The following is a 13057-nucleotide window of genomic DNA, read 5'->3' as shown; positions in this document are numbered from 1 at the left end:
AGTGAGTGCAGCTCTGGAGTATCATACAGGATGTAACTCAGGATCAGTACAGGATCAGTAATGTAATGTATGTACACAGTGACTGCACCAGCAGAATAGTGAGTGCAGCTCTGGAGTATAATACAGGATGTAACTCAGGATCAGTAATGTAATGTATGTGCACAGTGACTGCACCAGCAGAATAGTGAGTGCAGCTCTGGGGTATAATACAGGATGTAACTCAGGATCAGTAATGTAATGTATGTACACAGAGACTCCACCAACAGAATAGTGAGTGCAGCTCTGGAGTATAATACAGGATGTAACTCAGTATCAGTACAGGATCAGTAATGTAATGTATGTACACAGTGACTGCACCAGCAGAATAGTGAGTGCAGCTCTGGAGCATAATACAGGAAGTAACTCAGGATCAGTACAGGATCAGTAATGTAATGTATGTACACAGTGACTGCACCAGCAGAATAGTGAGTGCAGCTCTGGAGTATAATACAGGATGTAATTCAGGATCAGTAATGTAATGTATGTACACAGTGACTGCACCAGCAGAATAGTGAGTGCAGCTCTGGAGTATAATACAGGATGTAACTCAGGATCAGTAATGTAATGTATGTACACAGTGACTGTGTAGTGAGCTGGCAGGCTCTGGCTGTTCGGTGATTATTGATATAGAGCCTGTTACAGAAGTGATTACACAGGATGATGTTGCCACCTTGTGGCCAGAGGTTGCACCTGCGCAGGGTGTGATGACAGAGCAAAAGACTGAGCCTCCTGTGTCCGGCCCTAGAGAGTCACGTGACCAAAGTGGGAAGCAGAAAAAAGCGCGCGAGGAGTTTGCTGTGGGCTGTGAAAAGAGCCAGGACGGTGTGCAGGCCCTCGTGCGTGGCGCAGGAGAGACTCTCAACGGGATTTCTTTTACCTGACACCATATCCTCGGGGCCTTCCCCAGCTTCTTCACTGCTGAGGGATACAGCTATTACACTCCCTGCTACTGGAGTGTGGACTACATAAGGGATCCACCGGAGCTTCTATCCGGATCAGAGAGACTGTAAGCGGGTCCTCTGGCGAGAGGCCGAAGTATTCCCTCCTTTCAGTGTAATTTGTTGTTCCTGTTTTTTTCTCCGGCTGGGACGCCCTCCTGCAAAGACAGACAGGCCTGCGACGGGGGACACATCCTTCTGGAGTAAAGGACTGGTAACGTGTGAGTAGGGACAGTGAGGGTCAGCTTATCACTACACGTTATTACTGTGCATATTTACTGTTGTCATTTATTGTTTTTCTTTGCTGTTAAAAATGTATACGAGTAAAGATACGGTTATCAAGATAGAGTCTGTGTGTGGGGATCTTGCTGGGCCAGATCATAGATACCAATGCGCGGCCTTGCCCGCGGTCACTTCAACTGCACCAGCAGAATAGTGAGTGCAGCTCTGGAGTATAATACAGGAGGTAACTCAGGATCAGTAATGTAATATATGTACACAGTGACTGCACCAGCAGAATAGTGAGTGCAGCTCTGGGGTATAATACAGGATGTAACTCAGGATTAGTACAGGATCAGTAATGTAATGTATGTACACAGTGACTGCACCAGCAGAATAGGGAGTGCAGCTCTGGAGTATAATACAGGATGTAACTCAGGATCAGTACAGGATCAGTAATGTAATGTATGTACACAGTGACTGCACCAGCAGAATAGTGAGTGCAGCTCTGGAGTATAATACAGGATGTAACTCAGGATCAGTACAGAATCAGTAATGTAATGTATGTACACAGTGACTGCACCAGCAAAATAGTGAGTGCAGCTCTGGAGTATAATACAGGATGTAACTCAGGATCAGTACAGAATCAGTAATGTAATGTATGTACACAGTGACTGCACCAGCAGAATGTTACGCTTGCGCCCGGACTGACTGGCGTGAACGTGATTAGTGATCCCACTGTACTATGAACCGAGGAGTGCCTGGAGGGGCGTAACTAAGTATCAACCCGATCCGACCAAGGTCGCACGGCGGCTAACGACTCCGTGAACCAAGGAGGAACCGAGCAGAGGGACCAGGTGCTACTCCAGGTCAGACCCCGATCACATCTGTTGACCCACACCGGGGAATGCAGGAACAGGCAGGTTACGCTGGCATACAGACAGGTGGGTATTGGCAGGCACGGCTGGTATGCAGACAGGTGGGTACTGGTAAGCACGGCTGGTATGCAGACAGGTGGGTACTGACAAGCACGGCTGGAGTGCAGACTGGGAAATACTGGCAAGCACGGCTGGAGTGCAGACAGGTAGGTACTAGCAGGCTGGAGCACAGGCTGGACAGAGTCCAGTACAGACTGGGAGACAGGAACTGAGCTGCAGATGCGGTAGACAGGCAGAGCAAAGCGAAACCGCCGGAGCGGTGGGCAAGGCAGAGCAGAGGGGAACCGCCGGAGCGGTGAGCAAGCAGAGCAGAACTAAACCGCAGGTGCGGTGAACAAGGTAGAGCAGAGAGGAACCGCCGGAGCGGTGGGCTAGGCAGAGCAGAGGGGAACCGCCGGAGTGGTGAGCAAGCAGAGCAGAACTAAACCACAGGTGCGGTGAACAAGGCAGAGCAGAGAGGAACCGCCGGAACGGTGGGCTAGGCATAGCAGAACAGGGCTGACGGTGCAGGCAGAGAGGACAGGGCTCTGTTCACATGGAACAGACTGAAAGATACAGGAAGATGGCTAGAACACAGGAGGTAGATACGCAGGGAGGAAAAAGGGATACACACAAGGTACTTCCTATGAAGTAGCGAGTGGACACAAAACTCACAAACAGAAGTACAGAGACAATGAGTAGGAGTTAGGTGCTGGTTCAGATACTGCAGGAAAAGGGAGGGTACAGACATAGAGACAAAACAGGTAACAGGCTAAGGGACAGTTCAGACAGGAACTGATACTGCAACGAGATACAGGAACGAGCCTTGGTATACGGCCCCCAGAGTGGCGGAAACAGACTAGAAGTCACAGATAACAGGTCTGGGAATGCAGCCCCCAGAGTGGCTGAAACAGACTAGAAGTCACAGATAACAGGTCTGGGTATACAACCCCCAGAGGCGGAAACAGACAAGAAGTAGAACTGGACCTGGCAACTTCAGAGTCAAGGAGCACACTGAATGTTAGTGTTGCTCAGGCACCTCCTACTGGGTGGAGGGGGTTTAACTATCCAGTGACTCACAGCAATAGGCTGGAGACGCATTAGGGGTGAGCCCACAGCAGCTATAAGAATCAGGAAGTAACCGGGCCGCCGCCCTAAGCAGTCAGTCAGGAGACATGCACACAGCAAGAACTGGAGCAAGGTTTGTAGGCTGGACTGACAGATAAGATTGCGGTCTTGCATAGTGGGAGGTGGTTCACTATGCAAGCACGCCGCCAGGGATGTTACACAGAATAGTGAGTGCAGCTCTGGAGCATAATACAGGATGTAACTCAGGATCAGTACAGGATCAGTAATGTAATGTATGTACACAGTGACTGCACCAGCAGAATAGTGAGTGCAGCTCTGGAGCATAATACAGGAAGTAACTCAGGATCAGTACAGGATCAGTAATGTAATGTATGTACACAGTGACTGCACCAGCAGAATAGTGAGTGCAGCTCTGGAGCATAATACAGGAAGTAACTCAGGATCAGTACAGGATCAGTAATGTCAAGGACACAGTGAATTCACCAGCAGAATAGTGATTACAGGTCTGAAGTATAATACAGGATGCAACTGAGGATCAGTACAAGCAATGTATGGACAAAGTGATTAAACTTTATATAAACGGTAAATGGCGATCACCTGTGACCCAGTTATGCTGATATTGCAATCTAATTAATAAATCCTTAATAATATCTTAGCCCTTAAACAGTATACATTTAGCAAGAACACAGATGATGGATTTATATGATATAAACTAAACTATAATATGTTAGAAAAATAGGTGCGGATCAAATGTTCAATTTAATATCATGGAATCTACAAATAGCTTGTATATTATATAGATATATATCATCTTTATATATTATTATCTGCAGAGTACATTATGAATGATCCTTTCCTCTTTATAACAACATTTATAATAGAATTCTTAAAAATAATCCCCCATCCTTATATACTCGTCCCTACAAAATAACTTAAACCTCTTTGTAAAGCTGCCGTGTATCACTTTAACTGATATAAAACTTCTAGAAATAGACTTAGAGGAAAATACCAGTCTTGAAAATATCTCCTCCTTTAACTCTTATCATAGCCTGCAAAGGAGCTGTCACTCATGTCTCCATACCCTCACCCATTCATTAGCATCATTACTCTATAAGACACTCAGAGGCTTCCTGTTCCTCACACATTTCTTTAGAAATAGCACATGAAATATAGCATCTGATCATTTTGGTTTACATTGTGGACAAGAGCCAGGACTGTTTCACAGATAAAGTTCAAGATTAAGGCTAACATACAGAAATTAATAAGTAATAAGCAATAATTTATATACTCCACATTTAATATATCCCTTCTTTCATTCACCTAGACTAAGAATTTCATGATAAAATTATGGCTGCATTCGGTCTCCACTAGGGGGAGTTCACTCTCTATAGATTTATACAATTTTGAGCTCCTTCTAGTGGTGGTTGCAGGTATAACTGTGTAATGAGAACCATTGGCCCCAGGGTTGTTATATCTACCTTTCACAGAAGACCTGTCTCTTGCCATGAAAATGTAATTTCTTCTCCTAGCCACTGTTCTCCTGAATCTGGCAATGATTATTTTTTGTTCCTGTTTCTCTCCGCTCCTGAGATATAGCCCTCTGTTCCCGGTATATAAATTTAGTCCTTTTTGCCATCTGGGAATGGTCTTTTTCACCCTCATAATGAGGACTTAAGCATGGCTTTATCATAAATTGAAATGAAAAAAAGATATATATGGAAAAAAGAGCTGTGACCCCCTTTGGTTCTATGACCCCCACACTGTTGACAGGTAATTGAAGTGGGTTATCTGATGGAGAGCAAACATAAATCAGTACAAGTGGCTGGGAGGTAAAACTTTTTTCTTCTTTGTGGATAACTTTTCTTGTCTTCTAAAGAATTACAGGCAGACGGGATGGCACAGGATTCCAGTTATGAATATTGGAGTTTTTGTGACCGGTGTAGGTTCTATAGTTATGGGAGACATGTTCACCTCTTCGTCACGATGGCGAATATATAACGCATTTACTTAAATCACTGTTCGGTCTGCGCATCAGACCCAAAGTAATATTGGCCATATTGACAAACTTGGATATGCCATGTCTCCTATCTATAGAAAGCTTAAATTATGATCGTAAATATGGTATTAATATCTCCCACCTGAGACCTACAGGGGGGAAAATATCCTAAAGATCGGGGATCTCATAATTTTTGGGACCTGAGCCACATCCTATTGACCAGCCCCCATCTGAGGTCACCGAGGGGAGGTGACTCTTACCTGATAAAAGCAGATTCTTAATTATTATCATTGTTCAGTGCTGGGAGATACAGCTCACTATAGGATTGTACTATTTCAAACTGGAGAGCTCCCCTCCATAAAGATCTGCGCCATTCCTACGACCACAGGTTTAGTTTTCTTTAGTTTATCCATTTTATTTTATGTGATTGTATATACTGTATTGTTTGGTCCCCTTTTGTGGTATCTTTTGCATATTTTTATAAACACTGCCTACTTTTCAGATTAAACATATACAGTTTAATAGCTTCGTTCCTCTTGCTCCATAAACCGCATCCCTGAATCCTCATGAGACCCCCACGTTACCAGAAGGGGGTGTCCAATCGACCTGTATAAACGATTGGTGGTGGCAGCTAGTTTTTCTTTGCCTATTGCAGAGCTTTGCTCTGATCGTACTGAAGCATATACTGTATATATTCCATGTGTGGGAATTGGACGTGTATATACTATATGTTCACTAGGAAGAGCACAATAACCTACTTAGTAGCAAAAGCAGCCGTGGCCTCGTTCATCAATCGTCAGTTCTTTGCGTGATTGTCCTGATGATTGGAGGTAGCGGAATGCTGGTTGGTGACTGCCCTCAAGTAGGTGTCCACAGACAAGAGTAGAGGACCCCACCCACTTGGCTAAAAAGACTAAGTTGACATAGAGGGAACAGAGAGCCACATCTCTGGAATGGAGAGGCACATGAAAAAAAGAAAAACACCGTCGAATTCAGGAGAACAGCGGCATTTACACCAGGTAAAAAACAAATGTTTATAGAAGGTGATGGGTCCCCTTTAAGTCATGGATAAAGTATCTTTGGAAGATGTCAATTAACTTTAGAGAAAAAAACTCTCTGCCAATAGGTAAAAAATAGAGAGAAATCATATAAAGGTAAAAATAAAATGTTTTTGGTGACATCCAGTGTTCCCAAAAAGCTGAAGAATCTGGAAATAGTGATTTGTGAGGATGAAAAGACTGCCCAGTCAGCAACTTACAAAGCTGATTGCTCGTTATGAAGTGATCGGGATCTACCAGGAAGAATAAAAGACTTTATAAGGAAATACTTGACATATGGAACACTATAAACTTCTCTAAATGGAAGATGTTTTGGGGAACATGATGCCAAACCAAGGATGTTGGCCATAAAAGTGAAGATTACCCTGGTTTGGCTGCCAGTGACGACCAGACTGGACACCGGACAAGGACAACGCAAACCTTTTTGCTCAACTCTAGTGATGCCGTATTGCTAGGATAACCTATTACTGAATCACTGGTGGGGGTCCGATCTCTGGGAACCCACTGATCCTAAGAATGAGCTATCAGCAGCAATGATTCACTTCATTGAATACCCCCAACTTCAATTTTTTAATAAGATAAATGTCATTTGGGGCCTCAAGGCTTGGTTTTTCAACTGGGGTTACTATACTGGTTCTCTGTACAGCCTGAACATCATAATGGCAGACTGAAACCCTTTTTACGAGATGTTTTGGCACAACAGTTTAAGGATATAACTCCCGGTCTCGACAAAAACAGTTGAGGGATGTAACTCCCGGTCTCTAAAAAAAAAAAACAGTTTAGGGATATAACTCCTGGTCTCTACAAAAACCACCTAGAAAGCAGGGCTTTCCATTTGGTGCCAAGATACTCCACCATTAAACTCACTTTCAGGTGCCAATTAACGGGAGAAGCGGGCATGGAAATCAGCAGAAGGAGGTGTTACATTCTAAAGGGGGCATAGCTCAAAAAGTAGGCAAGTAAGTGAAAAAGTTGACAAGTATGTCAAAAGTTATAGCATATCCTAGCAATATGCCACGATTACGAAGATCGGAATAACTATTTTAATCGATTATCACAATTTTTAAGGTCTATATTAGAAAAATGATGAACATTGGTGGCTATTCAGTTAGATGCTATTTCTACCTTCGTCTTGATATCTTGGACCACATATGACATTATTTATGGAAGGCTACAGGAACCTACGACACTCATCCTACTTTAGGAAGTCACATTAAGCCACACCACCATTTCCAGATCAAAAAGCTTAATGGTCACCTAGTGCCACCTAGCACCAACGTCAAGTTCATCAAAATTGTGCTCTTGTGATAAAAGAACTGTATGAGCAGATCTAATTTTTTATGTAGTCTAAAATCCTACCACTGATGAAACGTGTTTTATAGATAAGCCCAGATCTAAATCTACGGTTTTATACAATGATGAAATAAGGAAATCTTATCAGAAGAACAAAGATGTTCAAGGTTTTTCCATTTGGCTTCAGAAGACCTGGCCCTTTACGATATCTCAACATGAATCTGTCCGCGTGATATAAGTTTCACATTCCCTGAATTGGCAGAAGCACATCAGACAAAAACTGGTCGTCTCCATCAGTCCCTGTAAAACAGGACTTAAGTCCGGGACCAGGTGAGCTTCAGAGGTCACTTCATACGGCAGATGCCTACAATGAGTTTTCCTGTCAACTCTTCCATCAAAGGCTTTATTTCCATCGAGGACTTGAGCTCATGGTTTCAAAACTTCCTACGTTTGGTGGAGAATCAGGCGTATGTATCTCCAGAGTTGAGAGCTGTAATCTCCGAGTCGTCTCCATACTTCCCATTTAAATGTTCACTATTGGACTCATGGGGGTAGAGATAAATTGGGACTTCAGTTATGGACGTGGCTGTGTAGGAAGTAGAACGCATAGAACAATGTTCTCTTCTTCTCTGACCCCACTGAGTTTTGTATTGCATCCATTGTCTTTTTAGTGCACCTTGAACCTAAGAGCCAATAAATAAGAAGGACATGTATACATAGTTAATGAGGTAGAATATTCTGCACCGATTCACATCATAATAAATCTTTAGCTTTATTTTTCTAATGCAAAGCTTCAGATCCCCTGTAAAACCAGAGCAAAATTGTTAAATTCTGTCTGAAGCCACCACTAGAGTCCAGTGAGTAATTCTCATGCACCATTTGTATCTCCGTGCTGGCTCGGTATGCCCCCCCCACACAAGATCCTAGATAATAAAAATTCAAAAATATCCAAGGAAAGAGTGGGGGACCTAGGCAAATGCCTAGTCTGCCTGCCCCTAACGCCGGCCCTGAGTAGACCAGCACTAGGAGTGTGTGCTATAGCAGTACTAAAGATGTTGTAAGCGTAAAATAACCGTGTCTGCACTACGAATTACATTGCATTAAAAGTGTAGAGCGCCTTGGCACATTGCACAAGTGTTTGACGCTAGCTAATCATTATATATGTGTGTGGCATAGCGATACTATTTATAGGTGCTATAGCGGGTCTATTTATATGTGTTCCAAAATGGTATTATTTATGCATGTGGCATAGTGGTAATGTTTACGTGAGTGCTATAGTAGTACTATTGATATGATTAATAGTAATACTATTTATATGTGTCCCACAGTAGTACTATTTATGTATATGGCACATTGGTAACATTTATGTGTGTGCTATAACAGTACCATTTATATGTGTACTATAGCGGTACTATTTATGTGTGTAGCACAGTGGTATTATGGTACTAATTATGTGTGGCATAGCAGTACTATTAATGTGTGTGCTCTAGGAGTACTATTTATGTTTGTGGCATAGCAATGCTATTTATGTGTTTGCTACAGTGGTGCTATTTATGTGTGTACTATAACGGTACTATTTATGCATGTAGCACAGTGGTATTAATTATATGCATGCTATAGTGGTGCTAATTAAAGGTTCAGCATAGCAGTACTATTTATGTGCGTGCTATAGTGGTTCTATTTATATGCATGGCATATTGGTACTATTTATGTGCATGCTATAGAAAACCTTTGGAGGGAGTTGAAAGTCCGTGTTGCCCAGCGACAGCCCAATAACATCACTGCTCTAGAGGAGATGTGCATGGAGGAATGGGCCAACATACCAGCAACAGTGTGTGCCAACCTTGTGAAGTCTTACAGAAAACGTTTGACCTCTGTCATTGCCAACAAAGAATATATAACAAAGTATTGAGATGAACTTTTGTAATTGACCAAATACTTATTTTCCACCAAAATTTGAAAAAAAATTCTTTCCAAATCAGACAATGTGATTTTCAGGATTTGTTTTCTCATTTTGTCTCTCATAGTTGAGGTCGACCTATGATGTCAATTACAGGCCGACCTCATCTTTTTAAGTGGGAGAACTTGCACAATTGGTGGCTGACTAAATACTTTTTTTCCCTACTGTATGTGTATGGCATATTGGTACTATTTATGTGCATGCTATAGCGGTTCTATTTATATGCATGGCATATTGGTACTATTTATGTGTGTGTTATTGTGTACTATTTATGTATATGGCATATTGGTACCATTTATGTGCATGCTATAGTAGTATTGTTTATGTGCGTGCTATCGTGGTATTATTTATGTGCATGCTATTGCGTACTATTTACGTTCATGGCATATTGGTACTATGTATGTGCATCCTATAGTGGTACTATGTATGTGCATCCTATAGTGGTACTATTTATGTGCGTGCTATCGCGGTATTATTTATGTGCATGCTATTGCATACTATTTATGTGCATGCTATTATGAACTATTTATGTGCATGGCATACTGGTACTATTTATGTGCGTGCTAGAGCGGTATTATTTATGTGCATGCTATTGCATACTATTTAATTTATGTGCATGGCATATTGGTACTAAATATGTCCTCATCTATCCAAATTATTACTGTGGTTCTGCCTTTGTAACACTTTTCTAGTACACATTTGCAGTACTACTTCTCTATTTCTCTCTATCTTGTATTTCTGTCTAGCTGTCTGACTGTAGCCTGTTTTATTGTCTTTTCTGTACATGATTATAGAGGCAGCCATCTTGCTCAGGAAAGATGGCTGTCCCTATAATCATGTACGGAAAGCAAAACAAAACAGGCTGCAGTCAGTAAATAAAACAGATTAGAAGAAAAATAAGAAAATGTTTTAGAATTTCTGATTTTTCTGACATTACATTTTCGTATATCAGTAAAATGCCTTAAGTCATTAATGTGCAACCAAAGGTGAAGAAACAATCGTGACACACAGTCTGTAATTTTTCATGGAAATAAAAAAAAAAAGCCGGGCAGGCGAGTTATTTTCTTTTGAAGGTAATTGAAGTCCATCTGATCCTGGAAGAAATTCAGAAAATGTCTTTTGCCATGCTAAAATGCTGTAATGCCAGAGAAAAGCTCAAACTATGCAATTTGTTCTGCTACTTTTATATTTTTCTTTAAATTAAACCTAACAGGTGATTTATGCTGCGCAAATCAGAGTTGTCTGGCTCCGTTATTCCGGCCGTATATGTTTTACTCTTAAATTATGTGGAATTTCAGAGAAAACAGACTTTTAGAAAGCCTCGCCGAGATGATAGAAGTAGCATGACTATTCCAAGAGGGAGGTCCCCGTCTGCTTCCCCCAATTTTTTTTTATATTTTTGATCATTGTTTTTTCATATCACTATTAAAAATAAAAGCTCTGACATCTACTATTGTAAATGGTGTATTATCAGGTGTGTATGAAGGTGTCATCAGTCATTGTGTTCCTGACAGTGATGATAATTAGACTGCTGAAAACTCTTCCTGAAACAACAGTGTCATGTCCCACGACTTGAGAATCATCCAATATTGTATTGTATTGTTGCTGTTGCGTTGATTTGCAATAAGGTTTGCCTTTTAGAAGTTTGTCCTCCCTCTCTCCCTGTCTGTGTCTATAGCTCTGATGTCAGTAACCCCTCCCTTCTTCTTCCTCATTCTGCATATCTCAGCCATGTTAAGACGTTCATGTCTTTGCATGTCTGGTTCAGAATAGTCTTCTTTTACCTACTGTAATTGTGCATAACTACAAGAATTCAGCTTGGAAATAAACCTTCTCCTGGAATCTTCATACGTGCCTCTGCAGTCGAGTCAAGCTATTTGATGAAATCACGTAGGGTGAGTACCGGTACATAAAGACATCCAAAGAAACAAAGTCTCAAGCGCCCGACACTCACAGCCTAGTTATGGAGTCAGAATAAACAGGATCTAAAATACCCTTAGTTGCCAGTATGAGTATTGCAAAATTACTACTTTCGTTTTTTTTAATAAGATCATGATATGAAAAAAACAACATTGCCAAGATGTGTTCTAAAAATACATACATGTAACACAAAACCTTGATTTACTTCAAAAGTCATTTTCTGATGATACACTCCATTCAATGAGCACTGCTGTGTGTGAGACAGAATATAGCAGGAGCAAGTGTGGCCGAAAGCTTTAAGGAGGTGAAGAAGGAGCAGAAAAGTGATGAGGTTCCAATGATTGAGCAGAGACCAGGTAGTGGTGTCATGCAAGGTGTGGGAAAGACTAAGTGCAACACGAAGGGAAGAGGGGGAGGAAGCCCAAACACTAGGGAAAGGGGGAGTGGAGACCCCTACGCAGATCTAATAACACCTGGCCTACCCTACCATCCCTATATAGGTTCCACACCTATCACCGAGCAGGACCCTAAACCCTGAAGTCACTAGAGCTTGGCCCTAGATAGTGAGGGGGAGGGGCAAACACTGGTCAGGCCCCACTACAAACTAAAGACAACAAGGTAGACAAACAAAGGGGATTAACTTAGCTTGAGCAGACACCATAGGAGTAACGCCAACTCCCCTCCAAGGGCACCAGAGAGGAAGCCAGCCAACAGCTAGTGTTCCAAGCATGCACAAAGGCACATAGAAGTATCACCGGCGATTGCCTGGAGCAAACTGAGGGTTTTTAACTTCCATGCAAAGGTGTGTCAATCAGCAGCAGGAGAGGGAAGTCGCTGCTGGGTCTTAAAGGAAGAAGGATTAAGAAGGTGTCTGCAATGCCAAACGCAGTGACCTTCTACAGCCAGATCCAGTGCGACAGTCTATTACACCTGACACACCCATGACAAGTGGTCACTGGGCGGCTTCTGGTTGGCCACTACTAGGGTCTTATCAAAGGTTTGACTCAGGTATCAACACCCTTGTATGTCTTGCCAAATGGAGGAAAGTCTAAAATGACCAAAAAGTGTACCTTAAAGAAGAGCCATCAGTCCAAGAACTTAAGGCGTTGTTGACCTGTGGTTTGTTTTGGCAGTAGAAGACTTCTCCATGGTATATGTGTTGTATACGGATGGAACAGTGAAAAGATTAGGATCATTCCTATCCCAGGTCTTATGCCAGGAGGATGGGGAGGAGAACCCCAGAAAATTACAGCTCAATTAAGCTGGAACTACTAGCAGTGGGTGGTCAATAAAAATTTTGTAGATATCCTCATAAGAGCTGTGTTCAAACTGTAGACTGATAATATTCCCCTGGTTTATCTGGACATTACCAAGCTGGAAGTGTTAGAACCCTCCTGTTAGTTTTTTCTATTTTGCTGGTCACATGACTTTTTGCCTATATATTCCAGCTCCGCCCTCCTGGCCTTGCTGGACTTCAGTGTTACTTTTACTCTTAAGCTAGCCAGGTGCTTTGTACCTTTCTCTGTAGTTTGCTTGGTCTTTTGACCACTAGTACATTTTGTTTGTTTGTCTTTGCTCTGCTACAATTTCTGCTAGGAGGTGTCCAACTATATCCCAGTCCTTAGTTC

General features: G+C 42.2%; 1 protein-coding gene across 2 annotated transcripts in view; it reads right to left on the bottom strand.

The window, feature by feature from the left end:
* Positions 1-391: 391 nt before the first annotated feature.
* Positions 392-13057, bottom strand: part of CALCR (calcitonin receptor) — a 435656-nt gene continuing 422990 nt past the window's right edge. For both annotated transcript variants that reach the window (XM_073677352.1, XM_073677351.1), the window contains exon 13: positions 392-8232. In XM_073677352.1, coding sequence (XP_073533453.1) covers positions 8011-8232 — 222 coding nt within the window. In that variant the 3' untranslated portion in view covers positions 392-8010. The remainder of the gene's footprint in view (positions 8233-13057) is intronic.

The sequence above is a fragment of the Phyllobates terribilis genome, unplaced genomic scaffold (genome assembly GCF_046119375.1).
Source record: "Phyllobates terribilis strain yellow unplaced genomic scaffold, ASM4611937v1 Scaffold_4__5_contigs__length_816908805, whole genome shotgun sequence".
NCBI lineage: Eukaryota > Metazoa > Chordata > Amphibia > Anura > Dendrobatidae > Phyllobates > Phyllobates terribilis.
The sequence above is the reverse complement of the archived record's forward strand: the minus strand, read 5'-3'. Positions and strand labels throughout refer to the sequence as shown.